Raw genomic sequence first — 18,121 nt, 5'->3', positions numbered from 1 at the left:
GACTTAATGTCACATGCTGTACTGCATGTGAATCTGTTGTATTCATATTACACACTTTGTTTACTAAAGCATTTTTTTCTGTGTTTTCAGTAAAAATATCATTTTGGCTGCTTTTTATGGGAATGATTACTAAATATTAATAATGTGAATATCACAGTACAGTATTTTGTATTATAATGTAACATACAATTGTTTTCTCAGAAATTGTTTCAGACAGTTGATTCAGCTTTACAACACTTGATATAGGCTAGAATTAAAGTTTGGTAATTGCAGTAATTTTGAAGTTGGGTTCATTGGCCAGATTTTTTGTATATTAAATGAATAATGGTTAAGTCATAAATTGTGTATAGATTTTCTATAAAATCATCTTGATAAGTGAAGAGGCAAAGAAAGTATTCATGTGTGATTTATAGGAAATTGTAATAAACAATTAATGTTCAGTATTTTTATCTTTTTTCTTTGCATAGGAAATGAAAGAGGAGCCATTAGATCTTCCAACTGGTAAAAAGAAGCAAAGTGGAGTGTTTTTTGCCGACAATTTTTATAAGGAACCGACACTACAGGGATGGGATTTAAAGAGTGACGAAGAAGACAAGTAGATTTATATGCTTAAAATTTACTGGTTACTTTTAAGGTAACATAGTATATTTCGACAGTATATGAAATTTTCCCCTTTGTAATAAAGTCATTAAATTTAACTTTTTTTCATATCCATCCTAGAAGCTACTGTATTAATGTTTAATCACTTAACAATAACGATAATTACTAGTACTATTTTGTGCTTTTTATAAAAAATGTTATTTTTATTAATAAAATAAATTTGTTCCGTAACCGAAATACAAACCACGCTATTTACAAAGGGTTATTACTTTTAGCGTAGCTGAAATGGCGAGCCATTAGAATTTAACGAGGGTGTATTACCCCCGCGCTAGTTAGCGGGGGGGGTAGGGGAGTGGTAGCTAGCTACCCCTCCTCCCCCTCACACACAGGTGAATACTCACTTTCACTTTTGGCTCGGACTGTGACAGACGTCTCTGTCTTGGTCCTCGCTTGGCAGCCATTGTCTGTTTTGTCTTTACTTAATCGCTTACTTTTCTTTTACTCAATATATATGTAAACATGTTTTCATGTTTGTATATATATTTGAGTATAGAAATAAGTAAGTTTCCTTTTCAGATGTGTGTGTGTAGTGTACGATATCTACGTGGAGGCCTCGGCAGTTAGGCCACCACGGCCTAATTTTATGGGTTGCGATCGAGTTTGACTTCGGTCTTTCTCTCTCTCTCTCTCTTGAGGTCGTTCACCCTTTTACTATGTTTTACTACGCCCTTGTAGCTTCCTTCCCGTGTGGGTGGGGTTGCTACGCCGTACATTTTGTCTCAATTAGTTTATGAATCTAATTGTAGTTGTTAATTTTTCAGCTTGTAGAACGATTCCTTTCGGGGTTTTCGTTTTTTTTTTTTCTTTAGTATTCATTCTTTTTTTTTTTTAAATTACATAATTACATAGTTACATAATTATAATTGTTATAATTCTGTTTTGGTTACAGCTCTCCTTCCGCGAGTGTAAGTGGTTGTGAGGGCACGTGCCTGTTGTGTAATTCTTGTTCCTTTTCCTCGGGATTCCTCTTCGGAGCCTTCCCGGGGGAATGAATGTGTACTAATATTATTTGTTTATTTTTTTACAGTTACCGATCTAGTTCGTTTCTGTAATATAGCAACGGTGTGAGCTGTCTGGTTGAGTCCTGGGGATTCGGCTGTTGCTGCCTCCCCCCTTGTATTGTCGTCAGGGGCGTGTCTCCTTCTACTGGTAGTACTCCCGTGTCGACGGACAGCTCTCCAGTTCATTTTAGAACAGTCAGGAGGCTTGCCTCCTTGGGCGGATAACTTTCCTTCCGAGGGAAGTTTTTTTTTCCTGTCCAGGCTTGAGCTTTTCCTCTTTTGGGGGGTTCTTCTCTTGCCTTTTTTTCGTGCGACTATGCTCTTGGTGCTGAGCGGTCGCACCTGCAGTTTCGCTCAAGGGGCTGGGCAACTGCAGGGGCTCCTCTTCGGAGGATTGCCCCTTTTAGGTCACTGGCTGACCAGTCTCTTCCACGAAGTGTTTCTCTGTCGTTCGCGAGAGAGTACACTCATAGAGACTCCTCTTCGGAGGTTTCTTCTGTTGCTGTTACTGTTGGCCTCCCTCGCCGTAAGGCCCTCCGTCCGCCTCGTCGTAAGGGCCTCTCATCTCCCTATAAGGGTGCTTGAGGCGCCTTTTTGAATCTCCGTTTGCAGCCTACAACTTCTTTTTCTCGATCTTCCGTCTTGGTGCAGATGGACAGCAGTCTAATCTCGTCTCCCGACGGGCAACGGTCTTCCCGACGGGCAACGGTCTTCCCGACGGACAACGGTCTTCCCGACGGACAGCGGTCTTCCGACGGACATCAGTCTCCCGGCGGACAACGATCCCTTCGGGGCAAAGGGTTGCCCCCACGGGGGTTCTTCCCTTGCGTGTCAGGGTTTCCCTGCGCGCCCTTCTGTTCGTCAGCGCTCCCTGTTCGTCAGCGCTTTCAAGATGATTCTTCCCTGCGGTTCCTGTTACGTGCCCTGTGCGCCCACGTTCGCCCTCGCGATCTAGAACTTCGGTTCAGGTCGGGGTCAAGGACTCTTCTTTGCGCAGGCTTCCACGCGTAGCCTTCTGCTCGTCAGCGATCATCAGCTCGTCAGCGATCATCAGCTCGCCAGCAATCGTCAGCTCGTCAGCGATCATCAGCTCGCCAGCGATCTCCGGATCGCCCACGTGTGTTACAGCTGGCACGCCAACGTTCTCCAACACTTCTGAAGGAACATGGTTCGCCAGCTACTAGCTCAACTGCGGATGCTGATCGCCATCGCGCGACCCTCAACTGCAGATGCTGATCGCCATCGCGCGACCCTCAACTGCGGATGCTGATCGCCATCGCGCGACCCTCAACTGCGGATGCTGATCGCCATCGCGCGACCCTCAACTGCAGATACTGATCGCCATCGCGCGACCCTCAACTGCGGATGCTGATCGCCATCGCGCGACCCTCAACTGCGGATGCTGATCGCCATCGCGCGACCCTCAACTGCGGATGCTGATCGCCATCGCACAACCCTGAACGATTGCCCGCTTACGCATGCTGCTCCTCATCGCACAACCCTGAACGATCGCCCTCTTGCGGATGCTGATCACCATCGCACCCTTTCACGCGATCATTCACCTGCGCATGCTGCTCGCCATCGCACAACCCTGAACGATTGCCCGCTTACGCATGCTGCTCCTCATCGCACAACCCTGAACGATCGCCCTCCTGCAGATGCTGATCACCATCGCACCCTTTCACGCGATCATTCACCTGCGCATGCTGCTCGCCATCGCACAACCCTGCACGATTGCCCGCTTACCGCATGCTGCTCCTCATCGCACAACCCTGAACGCTCGCCCTCTTGCGGATGCTGATCACCATCGCAACCCTATCACGCGATCATTCACCTACACATGCTGCTCGCCATCGCTTACCGCCAGCGATCTTCTTCACCTACGCGGCAGCACGATCCCTCGCCGTCACGCCCATTCGCCTGCGCGCCCCGCGCGATCGCTCGCCTGCGCGCCCGCGCGATCGCTCGCCTGCGCGCCCGCGCGATCGCTCGCCTGCGCGCCCGCGCGATCGCTCGCCTGCGCGCCCGCGCGATCGCTCGCCTGCGCGCCCGCGCGATCGCTCGCCTGCGCGCTCCGCGCGATCGCTCGCCTGCGCGCCCGCGCGACCGCTCGCCTGCGCGCCCGCGCGACCACTCGCCTGTGCGCCCCGCGCGACCATTCGCCTTTGCGCGACCGTTCGCCCTCCGCGCGACCATAGTTCGCGGCGAATTCCACAGCCGGTGGTAGCAGCAGGGACGCGTGCTCCTAGGCGGCACTTGGGATCACCTCCATCCAAGCACAGGTTGGTAGTGCAGGACGAAGACAGGTCAGTACAGCATTCTTCCCACCTTCTTTTCAGGCAGGAAACCGTCGTGTCCTCTCCAAAGGATCGCCCGATCCCTTTCACCTTAGCGAGGATTTCGGACTCTGTGTCCTTGGAGCAGCAGACATGGTTTGATTCCGCTGGCACGGGCGTTAATGAGGGTTATGAAACCAGCACTCACCGGCCAGGGTAACAAACCAGCGGCTGTCTCTCCTACGCTGAAGAGAAAGAGAGGAGTGGACTTCGTGGTGACTTCCCCCAGGGCGAAGTTGGTTCCCAAGAGGTCGGTCTCGAGGGTCCCCTCTCCTGCACGAGTACTCTCTCCTTCTCCCCGCCCTGGAAGGATTTTTGGCGGGGGGGCTTTCCGTTGAAGATTTCTCCATCGGACAAGGGGTGACTGCTTACCTCTTCCTCTTGGGAGCTTACCAGGTTCTATCCCTCCTCGGTTACGGCCCGAGGTTTGGTTCAAGGAAGCTACAGGAAGATCAAGGGTACTTTCCTCCTCTCGAGCTCAGGCACCTTGGCCTTTCGTCGTTAAGTATCTACTTGCGGACAAGCTCGATGTTGTACCATCTGGACGCACTGACTGAAGGCTTCCTTCGGGTGTCTCATCTGTGGAGGTCAACGACCTCAGACACCCTTCCATCCTTGAGAAGAGTTTTGTCTTTGCCCAAGGACAGAGACTTAAACATCTGCTGTGCGGAGTAAATCGACTTCCGGTTTCACTCCTCCAAGGCGCTTTCTTCCAGACTCTGCAGGGCTCCAGCTCCCTTTTCTTTCAACCACGTCGGCCTAAGTTATCGGCTACGACAACTGGGACAAGGTGTCCAATTGCAGTTTCCTCCTGTCAGGAACAGATGGCAACGGGAGACTCCCCCGGGGGGGCATAGTCCTAAAAGGAGTTCACGAACTCTAGGATTGCAGGTTTTTTCGCTGGGAGGATGCTTAAGGTTACTCATCCGAATGACAGCTTCCCGATGCCCATTCCCGCACAATCTCTGTGAGTAGCCAAGGATATCGCGCCTGCCGTCTCTGTCAGCGAATTCAGTGTCTCTGAACCTCTATGCCATAGCATCAGCAGAGTTGCCCCCGTTGGGCAGAATGATCCATACCTTAGGCGAAGGTCTTCCTTAGGATCATCGACGGCTTCACCCCCGGCCCCCTCAGTCGATCCTTTCTTGTAAGGAAGGATCTGAGAGGGGATGTCCATAGTCGACCTCTCAGCCCTGATCAAGTTTGTCGAACAAACTTTGGCCAGCGTAGACCAGCAGAATCGATCAGACTGGTAACGAGGCGACAGGACTCCTTTAACCCTGGATCGGAAGGACGGGTACTTTCAGTTTCCATTCCATCCATCTTCCAGGGTGCTCGTCGAATTCAGCCTAAACTGCAAGTATTCCTGCTTATGATGCAGTGTGGCTATCCCGCCGTGGCATAGCAGGTTTGTTTCCCCAGAGAACTCTCCCTGCCTTCCTCTTGGCCGCTCAGGTGCAGACTTCCGCCTCCTCTGCTGTTTGGAGGGCTGGGTCAACTCCGGTAGGCTCGGGTTTCGACCTTCTTCAGCGCCGGGGAAAAAGCTTCCGAATGCTGACCATGAGTGTGGGCTCATGGTATTTTGCTTGGAGCCTTCTCTTCCTCTGCCTCAACATCTGGAGTATCTGGCCATGATATTGAGTCAACCGCCTTACCACGTTGGAAACCCCGCTTCTCGTCCGTCCAGCGAGGTTAAGCAACGTCGGTACTTGGATGGGTGACCACCTGGGGACGCCAGATTCTGTTACCACATCCTCCGAGCCTTCCTTTCGGTTGACTGTGGCAAGACTGAGGAGAGTCGCAGTACCTGTTCTCAGTCAAGCAGAGTTTTCAGCCCTACCTTGGAACGTTTCCTAGTTCTTCTTTCCTCATTGACCCGTTTATAGTCCGAACGGTCGCCCCAGGATAAGTTCCATGTGGGGCGATCCAAGTTCCGGTGGCTTCAGGCAATGTTTAACCGGACTCCCTGGCCCTATGGGACCAGCGGAACTATTAAACCTGCAATGGGTGTTGACCTATGGAGCCTCTTGATGGTAGAGGATATTCTCGTCCTTTCCCCACATTCTTGATGCGGTTCTCGGACTCGTCAAAGGAAAGGGGGGGGGGCATGTTCCGGTCCAGGCCTATGGTCAAGACCTGAAGGATACCTCTCCATCATTCAGGCAGGCTTAAGGGCCTTAGTCTGGCCCCTCTTCAGATCCTACCGCTCCTGCCAAGTCGCCCCGTTGCGTGTCGACTTCATGCTAACCAGCAGGGGGACGCATTTTCACACCTTCACATCTTGCAGTAGAGATACCGGGATGATTGAGATTCTCTCAATTCCACCATCGGCTCTCTCATTCCAGGCAGGGGAATGTTTCTCTCAGACTATCCGAGCAGAGCCTCATAGAGAGAGTGTACCTAAGGGTCTTTGACCTTGGGTAACCAGCAAGTGCTGGTCTGGGGGACCTGATCGCGACAGCTTGGAACCTCAAGCTTCCGCTAGTTTTCCCCCCAGTCTCAGACCCCGAGACTCTGGCAAGATGCATTCCGGTGATGGTGGGACAACTTCGACGCCTGCGTCTTCCCTCCTTTTTGTCTGCGGACAATGGGTCTCAACAAAACCAGGTTGTCTGTCAACCTTTCAATGGGAGAGCTCCACTGGGACTATGCGCAGAACGGTTTCTGGACCCTCTGCTTCCCCTGACGGAACTCCCGGGAGAGCTTCTCCCACGGCGCAGACTACTCAAGCAACCACACTGCGACATCTCTCCCGAACCGGGACGTCGCTTCGGCTTCATGCCTGGAGACACTACGCTTCCTCCTCTAGAAGAGACAACCCGCTACAGTCGCGGTACGGAGGTCGCGTCATCTGCGATAGTCATCCACAGGGATCTCCCAGGCAAAGTGAAGAGTCTAAGGTGGTTGGTGCCGTGGGAGATATACCTCTTCCCGTGAGGCCTCTTCTCCAGCAATAACGGTCTTATTGCCTTTCGGCGGGAGGAAACTCCTTTCCGCTCTTGGCAATGAAGCCTGTCGCTCAGCCTTTCCCTGACCTTCAGGCTTAAAGGAATAACTTTTTCCTGCCCGCTGGATCTATCCTCGCTCATGCGAAGCTACGATCGTCCCTGCCCTAGTCGGAGGAAGACCTCCAACTTGGAGCATGGCTCGGACTTTTAGTCCTTTAAGAGATCTTCTCAAGACCCTTTTATGACAGGCCTCGGATTGTATTCCGCCTTGGGTCTTCTGCTCACTCTGGCCACGGCCAATGTGTAAGCAATCTTCTTGGTCTCTTACTACTCCCCCCCCTTTCTAAGGAAGAGGGGAAGGCAACATTCAGGCTCGCTCCTGAGTTGTTGGCTAGACTCAGAATCTGAGGGTCCCGACCCTTCGGTCCGATTCATTCAAGATTTTGAGTCTCCATTCTGTGTCTGATGTCCCAAGACCTTCTCTTTCTTGCCAGTACAGGAATCGAGAGGTTAGCGCTGGGAACAGCTGCAGTTTGGCCTCAGTTGCAGCCGATTTGGGAACACAAGGAGGACATGGGGGGAGAGTCACCAGTATACCTCTTCAGCCCGGACTCAAGGACATTCATCTCGACCTGTCTTCAGACCCTCCCCGTCACGTCGCCCTACAGCACGATGTTGGATACATCGCAACGTCCCCTCGCCTTCGAGTAATACTACTCTGTGACGCAGGTGCTACAAGCTGGAGTCTGGAAGCGTCTGATGACCTTCGCAGCCCGCTTCCTGCAGGGCGTGACCCACAGGAGTCTCGATACGTTTTCTATCGCTCTGTGGTGGCTACACAACAGCTGGTCTAACCTCAGGCTCCTTTTTGGACAGGTAGCAGAAGGTTGAGGGCATTGTTATCAGGTTTTAGTCTGCATGAACGAAAGAAGTATGTCTGGCCCTTACTTCTTTCTTCATCATCCCCTCTACGGGGAAGCAGCATCCTGGTCTCTGCATAGCTGACCTCGAACCTCTGCAGGTAAACCATGCTTCCTTGTGTTCCGAGTATTGAGTCAATACTGTCGCGTCCCCCATACCCTGACGAGGTGGTATTGGGAACGTCCTAACCCAGAGTTCCTTCTGGAACTCCAGGTCAACTGCCTAGGACGGGTCACACTTCTTCCTTCACACACAAGCTTACGTAGGCCACATGGTTCCTTGCGGTGCAAGGAACTTGTGAGGTGCAGGGACTCCTTTTCTCGAGTGCGACTCACTCGGATTCTGAGTCCCCGGGTAAAGCCAAAGCCAGTATGGCTGGGGACTTTCCACCCTTCCTAAGGGATAAGTCACCCTTTGTAAATAGCGTGGTTTGTATTTCGGTTACGGAACAAATGACAAATTCGAAGATAATTTGTATTTTTCCTAACCATACAAACCTTAGCTATTTACACATATTTGCCCGCCAGCCCTGTCCCCCAAGACAAGTCCTACCTCTAAGTGAAAGTGAGTATTCACCTGTGTGTGAGGGGGAGGAGGGGTAGCTAGCTACCACTCCCCTACCCCCCCCGCTAACTAGCGCGGGGGTAATACACCCTCGTTAAATTCTAATGGCTCGCCATTTCAGCTACGCTAAAAGTAATAACCCTTTGTAAATAGCTAAGGTTTGTATGGTTAGGAAAAATACAAATTATCTTCGAATTTGTCATTTTTGAATATACTTACCCGGTGATTATATAAGCTGCAGCTCTGCTGCCCGACAGAAAAACTCTACGGTCAAAATACGCCAGCGATCGCTATGCAGGAGGGGGTGTATATCAACAGCGCCATCTGTCGAGCAGGTACTTAGTACTCCATGTAAACAAAGAACCAATTTTCTCCTCGGTCCACTGGGTCTCTATTGGGGAGGAAGGGAGGGTCCTTTAATATATAATCACCGGGTAAGTATATTCAAAAATTTATTTTATTAATAAAAATAACATTTTTCAATATTAAACTTAGCCGGTGATTATATAAGCTGATTCACACCCAGGGGGGTGGGTAGAGACCAGCATTACATGTTTACATTATTATGAGCTAAGTATTTTGTATTTCATTTTAGCAGTTATTCAAAATAACAAACATAAAATAAATAAGTACCTGGTAAGGAAGTCGACTTGAACAATTACTCTTCCTTTTTAAGTACATCTTCCTTACTGAGCCCCGCGATCCTCTTAGGATGCTGAGTGACTCCTAGGAGCTGAAGTATCAAGGGTTGCAACCCATACTAAAGGACCTCATCAAAACCTCTAATCTAGGCGCTTCTCAAGAAAAGAATTTGACCACCCGCCAAATCAACCAGGATGCGAAAGGCTTCTTAGCCTTCCGGACAACCCAAAAAACAACAATAAAAAACATTTCAAGAGAAAGATTAAAAAGGTTATGGAATTAGGGGAATGTAGTGGTTGAGCCCTCACCCACTACTGCACTCGCTGCTACGAATGGTCCCAGAGTGTAGCAGTTCTCGTAAAGAGACTGGACATCTTTAAGATAAAAAGACGCGAACACTGACTTGCTTCTCCAATAGGTTGCGTCCATTATACTCTGCAGAGATCTATTTTGTTTAAAGGCCACTGAAGTTGCGACAGCTCTAACTTCATGTGTCCTTACCTTCAGCAAAGCATGGTCTTCCTCATTCAGATGGGAATGAGCTTCTCGTATCAACAGTCTGATATAATAGGAAACTGCATTCTTTGACATAGGTAAAGAAGGTTTCATAATAGCACACCATAAAGCTTCTGACTGTCCTCGTAAAGGTTTAGTTCGTCTTAAATAGAACTTAAGAGCTCTAACAGGGCATAAGACTCTTTCTAGTTCATTTCCAACCAAATTAGAAAGGCTTGGAATATCGAACGATTTCGGCCAAGGACGAGAAGGTAGTTCGTTTTTGGCTAGAAAACCAAGCTGTAAAGAACATGTAGCCATTTCAGATGAAAATCCGATGTTCCTGCTGAAGGCGTGTATCTCACTGACTCTTTTAGCTGTTGCTAAGCAGACGAGGAAAAGAGTCTTTAAAGTGAGATCTTTAAAGGAGGCTGATTGTAGTGGCTCGAACCTTTCTGACATAAGGAATCTTAGTACCACGTCTAAATTCCAACCTGGTGTGGCCAAACGACGCTCCTTCGAGGTCTCAAAAGATTTAAGGAGGTCCTGTAGATCTTTGTTGTTAGAAAGATCTAAGCCTCTGTGACGGAAGACTGCTGCCAACATGCTTCTGTAACCTTTGATCGTGGGAGCTGAAAGAGATCTTTCCTTCCTCAGGTATAATAGGAAGTCAGCTATTTGGGTTACAGAGGTACTGGTTGAGGATACTGATACCGACTTGCACCAGCTTCGGAAGACTTCCCACTTCGACTGGTAGACTCTAAGAGTGGATGTCCTCCTTGCTCTAGCAATCGCCCTGGCTGCCTCCTTCGAAAAGCCTCTAGCTCTCGAGAGTCTTTCGATAGTCTGAAGGCAGTCAGACGAAGAGCGTGGAGGCTTGGGTGTACCTTCTTTACGTGTGGCTGACGTAGAAGGTCCACTCTTAGAGGAAGAGTTCTGGGAACGTCCACCAGCCATTGAAGTACCTCGGTGAACCATTCTCTCGCGGGCCAGAGGGGAGCAACTAACGTCAACCTTGTCCCTTCGTGAGAGGCGAACTTCTGCAGTACCTTGTTGACAATCTTGAACGGGGGGAATGCATAAAGGTCTAGATGGGACCAATCCAGTAGAAAAGCATCTATATGCACTGCTGCTGGGTCCGGGATTGGCGAGCAATAATTTGGGAGCCTCTTGGTCATCGAGGTTGCAAAGAGATCTATGGTAGGTTGGCCCCATGTGGCCCATAGTCTCTTGCACACATTCTTGTGTAGGGTCCATTCTGTTGGGATGATTTGACCCTTCCGACTGAGGCAGTCCGCCATGACATTCATGTTGCCTTGAATGAACCTCGTTACTAGAGACAGGTTTAGATCTCTTGACCAGGTGAGGAGGTCCCTTGCGATCTCGTACAACGTCATAGAATGGGTCCCTCCTTGCTTGGAGATGTACGCCAAGGCCGTGGTGTTGTCTGAGTTCACCTCCACCACCTTGCCTAGAAGGAGGGACTTGAAGCTTTTCAAGGCCAGATGAACTGCCAGTAGCTCCTTGCAGTTGATATGCAACGCTCTTTGATTCGAGTTCCAAGTTCCCGAGCATTCCCGACCGTCTAATGTCGCACCCCAGCCCGTGTCCGATGCGTCCGAGAAGAGAACGTGGTTGGGGGTCTGAACAGCCAGGGGCAGACCCTCTCTGAGGTAGATGTTGTCCTTCCACCAAGTCAGTGATGACTTCATCTTCTCGGAAATGGGGATCGAGACCGCTTCTAGCATCTTGTCCTTTCTCCAGTGAACAGCTAGGTGAAATTGAAGGGGACGGAGGTGCAGTCTCCCTAACGCAATGAACTGGTCCAGGGATGAAAGCGTCCCTATCAGACTCATCCACTGTCTGACTGAACATCGGTCCTTCTTTAGCATGTTCTGGATGCATCCTTGGGCTTGACTTGTTCTGGGGGCCGACGGAAAAGCCCGAAAAGCTTGACTGTGAATCTCCATCCCTAAGTACACTATAGTTTGGGATGGGACGAGTTGGGACTTTTCCATATTGACCAGGAGACCCAATTCCTTGGTCAGATCTAGAGTCCACTTTAGATTCTCCAGACAGCGACGACTGGAAGAAGCTCTTAGAAGCCAGTCGTCCAAATAGAGGGAGGCTCTGATGTCCGCTAAATGCAGGAATTTGGCAATATTCCTCATCAGTTTCGTAAAGACAAGAGGCGCCGTGCTTAGGCCAAAGCACAGGGCTTGAAATTGGTAGACAACCTTCCCGTAAACGAACCTTAGAAAAGGTTGGGAATCTGGGTGGATGGGGACGTGAAAGTAAGCGTCCTTTAGGTCTAAAGAGACCATCCAGTCTTCCTTCCTGACCGCTGCTAGAACAGACTTTGTCGTCTCCATGGCGAACGTCTGCTTTGTGACAAAGACATTCAGAGCACTGATGTCTAGCACCGGTCTCCACCCTCCTGTCTTCTTTACCACTAAGAAGAGACGGTTGTAGAAGCCCGGGGATTGATGGTCCCGGACTTTGACTACCGCTCCCTTTTCTAGTAAGAGAGACACCTCTTGCTTCAAAGCTAGTCTCTTGTCCTCCTCTCTGTACCTGGGAGAGAGGTCGATGGGAGACGTTGCTAGAGGGGGCTTGCGCATAAACGGGATCTTGTACCCTTCTCTGAGCAACTTCACAGATTGTGCATCTGCGCCCCTGTTCTCCCAGGACTGCCAGTAGTTCTTGAGTCTGGCTCCCACTGCTGTCTGAAGAAGGTGGCAGTCAGACTCTGCCTTTAAAGGACTTGGTACCTTTCTTCTTAATCCCACGTCTCCCTTCGGCACGAGCACCTCCTCTGCTGGAGGCTCTGCCACGAAAGGGCGGAATAAATCTGGACGCTGGAGTGTCCATCCTGGGTCTAGACACGGTAGGCAAAGGGGTGGCTTTGCGGGCAGATGACCCAACCAGGTCATGCGTGTCTTTTTGAATTAAGGAGGCAGCAATCTCCTTGATCAACTCCTCTGGGAAAAGGCACTTTGAGAGAGGAGCAAACATAAGTTCCGATCTCTGACATTGTGTTACTCCAGCTGACAAGAAGGAGCAAAGGTTTTCCCGTTTCTTGAGGACCCCGGAAACGAACGAAGCCGCAAGCTCACTGGAACCGTCCCGTATGGCCTTGTCCATGCAGGACATAATGAGTATGGAAGTTTCCTTGTCAGAAGGGGAGGTCTTCCTGCTCAACGCTCCCAAACACCAATCCAAAAAGTTAAAAACCTCGAAGGCTCTGAACACTCCTTTCATCAGATGGTCTAAGTCTGAAGGAGTCCAACAAATCTTGGAGCGTCTCATGGCTAGCCTGCGGGGAGAGTCTACTAGACTTGAGAAGTCGCCCTGGGCAGAGGCAGGAACTCCCAAGCCGAGAACTTCTCCCGTGGCATACCAGACGCTCGATCTGGAAGCGAGTTTCGCAGGGGGAAACAAGAATGCTGTCTTCCCAAGGTGCTTTTTGGACTGCATCCAATCTCCCAACACTCTTAAAGCTCTCTTAGACGAGCGGGCGAGGACGAGCTTCGTAAAGGCAGGCGCGGATGACTGCGTGCCTAAAGCGAATTCAGATGGAGGAGAGCATGGGGCTGCAGAAACAAACTGATCAGGATACATCTCCTTGAACAGTGCAAGAACTTTCCTAAAGTCCAAGGAGGGAGGCGTGGTCTTGGGTTCGTCGATGTCCGTATGCGGGTCGTCAAAGTGTGCAGCGTCGTCATCATCAGAGAGTCCATCGTCTGAATACTGAGGAGGAAGCGGCAAAGGAGTAGGAATTGGCTGGTCAGCTGAGTCCGGCAGCACGGGTGCATGCGTGACTGCACTGGACGCAACGTCATGGAACTGTTGGCCAGTCTGTGAGCTGGCAACAACCATAGCAGCGCGGGGGCGCAAAGCGTCTACTCCTGACTGTCTAGTCTGCTGTGGGCGATTAGCGGTAACCACACTGGGTTGCGGAGGTTGACGCACCGCGTCAAAACAAAACAACTTAGGTTGTTGTTGTAACTCGCGAATGTCAACGGAGGGTTCCGTGCGTCGCTGAACGTCAACATGCGGCTGGCAGGGTACACTGCGCATGGGTGGTGGGACTCTCACAGCTGGAGTGCGGGAGAAGGTAGCCTCAGCGTCCACTGGACGCACAACCGTGGCTGGTTGTAGGCTAACGGGTGGTGCAGCGTCAACCTTCTCCGCACGAAAGTCCTGCATTAATGACGTTAACTGCGTCTGCATGGTCTGCAGCAAAGACCACTTAGGGTCTACAGTAGCAGGTGCGGCAACAGACGGTGTTACTGCCTGTTGCGGTACCGCTTTGCCTCTCTTAGGAGGTGTGCAGTCATCGAAAGACTGCAGCGAGTCCGAACTGACCCAGTGGCTACAGCTGGGCCGTTGGACTTGCGCGGAAGGGACCGACTTGCGTTTAAGAGGCCGTGAGACCTTGGTCCATTGTTTCTTCCGAGAAACATCTTCCGTAGACGAGGAATAAATGGGCTCTCTCGTCTTCTTGTGGGTGGGGCGATCTTGGTAAGATACGTCCGAAACCACGGAGGGAACGTCTGTCCGCTGATTAAAGCCTGTCGAACCCTTTGGTCGTACGACATTGCTTCTCCCCTGGGCTTGGGAGCTTGCAAGAGGTCCCGGACTGGGAGGACGACAGGCACGAACAGACGCACCCTCAAGCGCAACACTAACACTTTCCACAACACTACCACTCACTTTGTCACTACCCACTGCACTCTTACCCTTCAACTCCTTGACGTCTGCCATGAGTTGGTTACGGTCACTCGCCAATGACTCGACTCTCTCACCCAGAGCCTGGATGGCACGCATCATATCTGCCATCGAAGGTTGTTGAGTGCTAGAAGGGGGATCAGGAGCATCCACTACAGGGGAAGGAATAGGTTGTGGGGCATGAGGAGAGGAAATATCAACGGAGCGAGATGAACTTCTCCTGACTCTATCTCTCTCTAGCCTACGTGAATATTTCAGGAATTCGAGAAAATCGAATTCCGAAAGCCCAACGCATTCCTCACATCGATCTTCCAATTGACAGGTTTTATCCCGACAATTGGAACAAACGGTGTGCGGATCGATAGAGGCCTTCGGAAGACGCCTTGAACAGTCCCTAGCACTACACTTTCTGTATTTAGGGACTTGAGAAGGGTCAGCCATCTTGAATTAGTCAAAGGGGAATTCAAAATCTATCCAAGTCGTCAACAAATAATCCAAAAATCAATAAAAGAATGCAAGGATGTATTGAAGATAACCTCTGCAAAGCGAAAGCTAATAACTAGAAATGTGTACTTCACCAAAATCTGTGAAAACCAATCCAGTAAGCAACAGCGAATTTAGTAGGTCTTGCCGGTGGCACGACAGAGAGAAAATTGGTTCTTTGTTTACATGGAGTACTAAGTACCTGCTCGACAGATGGCGCTGTTGATGTACACCCCCTCCTGCATAGCGATCGCTGGCGTATTTTGACCGTAGAGTTTTTCTGTCGGGCAGCAGAGCTGCAGCTTATATAATCACCGGCTAAGTTTAATATTGAAAAATAGAGTTTTCAAAGGTTGTGGAGAAAATTTTCATGTCATCAGGAAGAGGAAACCTGTATATCATATGAGTTATTCAGAGAAATATAAACTCATTAATTGTTTGTGGCTCATGATCACTTGTATTACAAATATACTTTGTACATGAAAAATAGATGAGTTTTTGTGTGTGCAAAGGAAATAGTAATATTTATGGTATAGGTATAGCTTTATATACAGTAATCTCTATCCTTCTTTCTCTCTCTTGTCTATTGCATTTAAGATATGGCACCAGCTAGAGTGGATATGAATGTGTTGAGGTGGTTTGGCCATGTTGAGAGAAAGGAAAATGGCTGTCTGCTAAAGAAGGTGATGAATGCAAGAGTTGATGGGAGAAGTACAAGAGGAAGGCCAAGGTTTGGGTGGATGGATGGAGTGAAGGAAGCTCTGGGTGATAGGAGGATAGATGTGAGAGAGGCAAGAGAGCGTGCTAGAAATAGGAATGAATGGCAAGCGATTGTGACGCAGTTCCGGTAGGCCCTGCTGCTTCCTCCAGTGCCTTAGATGACCGCGGAGGTAGCAGCAGTAGGGGATTCAGCATTATGAAGCTTCATCTGTGGTGGATAACGGGGGAGGGTGGGCTGTGGCACCCTAGCAGTATCAGCTGAACTCGGTTGAGTCCCTTGTTAGGCTGGGAAGAACGTAGAGAGTAGAGGTCCCCTTTTTTGTTTTTGTTTCATTTGTTGATGTCGGCTACCTCCCAAAATTGGGGGAAGTGCCTTGGTATATGTATGTATGTATTTATCAAAATATCGCCACTCAGTTTAAGTTAATATTACCATCTAAAATTGGTGAGGAAATTAGAAAGTGTATCATTATCGCACCAAACAGTTGTAAGAAGAGTAACTTATCTTAATGAGCATGTATCTTTAAAAGTGAAAGATTTAATGAAGCACTGGCTTTAGATGAGAGTACAGATATAAGTGACACCTGCCAGTTACTCATATTTACCCATACTGTAGACAATGGTTAAGCTGAAGTATTCCTTGAGTAGTGGTGGTACAAGAGGGCCAGATATTTATGCTGCTGTTCAGTCAGTTGTCAACAAATATGGAGTATTTGAAAAATGCTCTTGCATTGTAACAGTTTGTGGAAGAGCTTTGATTGGCAGTAAGGGTTAGTTTACTGAAGGAAAATAGAGTCGATTGTTTCACACTGCACTGCATTATCCTCCAAGATGCACTATGTTGCAAGGTGTTACAGATGAGTTATGTTTTACAGTGTGGTCAAGATGGTGACTTGAAGGAGAGGTTAATGATAAGTCACAAAAACACAAAACTTATATTTTTCTTTAAAGAAGTGAATGCAGAATGTAGTTATGTATCAGGTGGCTTAGTGCTGGAAAATTCTTTAGAATTTATTTTGCCCTTCAGAAAGGTATTCTTTCCTTTCTTCAGAAATGAATAGCTTGGCAACACAGAATGTACTTGAATGTACTTAATCTGAGTTTACAAGGCAAGTAACAAAGAGTTTCTCAATTGGTTGGGTATATTGAAGTTTTCCACTAGAAGCTGTTACTGTACTATTCATTATTATCACTATCATTACTTGCTAAGCTATAATCCTAGTTGGAAAAGCAGGATGCTATAAGCCCAGGGGCCCCAACAGGCAATACAGAATTGTACGAAATGTAGCGACAAGCTAGAGACTTTATTTGCTCTCTAGTATTTCTCACAGACATAATCACCCACTTGAATGTACTTAATCTGAGTTTACAAGGCAAGTAACAGTGTTTCTCAATTGGTTGGGTATATTGAAGCTTTCTACAAGAAGCTGTTACTATTCATTATCATCATTATCATTACTTCCTAAGCTATAACCCTAGTTGGAGAAGCAGGAGGCTATAAGCCCAGGCCCCCCAAAAGGGAAAATAGCCCAGTGAGGAAAGGGAAAAGGAAAAATAAAATATTTCAAGAACAGTAACATTAAAATAAATGTTTCATATATAACCTCTAAAAACTCTAACAAAACATGAAGAGAAATTAGATAGAATAGTGTGCCAAAGTGTTCCCTCAAGTAAGAGAACTTTAACACAAGAGACAGTGGCAGACCATGGTACAGAGGCTATGGCACTACCCAAGACTAGAGAACAATGGTTTGATTTTGGAGTATCCTTCTCCTAGAAGAGCTGCTTACCATAGATAGCTAAAGAGTCTCTTTTACCCTTACCAAGAGGAAAGTAGCCACTTACCTATTACAGTGTAGTAGTTAACCCCTTGGGTGAAAAAGAATTGTATGGTAATCTCGGTGTTGTCAGGTGGATGAGGACAGAGGAGAATCTGTTAAGAATAGGCCAGACTATTCAGTGTATGTGTAGGCAAAGGGAAAATGAACCGTAACCAGAGAGAGGATCCAATGTAGTACTGTCTGGCCAGTCAAAGAATCCTATAGTTCTCTAGTGGTAGTATCTCAACTGGTTACCATTACCATAGAGATATATATTTACTCTTGTGTAAACAACCTGTTTTCTTCAACTTTTTTTAATGGGGGACTATTTTATTCTCGGCCTGGGTGACAAATTCTTTTCTTATCATGAAACATTTTTTGCAATGCAAGTCATAATAATCTTCACATCTCGTTTTGCAGCGTGAAAATTTTGTAACCAGATTCTTTCGTGAAGAGAGGTATGATTGTATATAAAGTGGGGGCAGCGGTACGCCATCCCCAGTCGTTCTTTGTATTACAGTACTGTATTTTGCAGTTGTGATCTCGCACACACACACAGATCATTGAAGTAGTTGGATTACATAGGAAAAAAATAAGAAATGGAGTTGGTCAAATACTCTTATGGCAGTTATGATTTGAGAGAGAGAGAGAGAGAGAGAGAGAGAGAGAGAGAGAGAGAGAGAGAGAGAGAGAGAGAGAGAGAGAGAGAGCTCAACGAAGTAGATGGGTGACATAGAAAAAAATAAGAAATAGAGTTGGTCAAATACTCATATGCAGTTATGATTTGAGAGAGAATATTT

General features: G+C 48.3%; 1 protein-coding gene across 1 annotated transcript in view; it reads left to right on the top strand.

Moving 5' to 3' along the window:
• LOC137615954 (chromosome transmission fidelity protein 18 homolog) overlaps positions 1 to 599 on the top strand; it is a 106,334-nt gene extending 105,735 nt beyond the window's left edge. Inside the window, exon 14 of the mRNA XM_068345638.1 lies at positions 468 to 599. Within this exon, the coding sequence (XP_068201739.1) occupies positions 468 to 599 (132 nt within the window). The remainder of the gene's footprint in view (positions 1 to 467) is intronic.
• The last annotated feature ends 17,522 nt before the right edge of the window (positions 600 to 18,121 follow it).

This window comes from Palaemon carinicauda, chromosome 22 (genome assembly GCF_036898095.1).
Source record: "Palaemon carinicauda isolate YSFRI2023 chromosome 22, ASM3689809v2, whole genome shotgun sequence".
Taxonomy (NCBI): Eukaryota; Metazoa; Arthropoda; class Malacostraca; order Decapoda; family Palaemonidae; genus Palaemon; species Palaemon carinicauda.
Note: the sequence above shows the minus strand (reverse complement) of the source record. Positions and strands in the feature narration are given on the sequence as shown.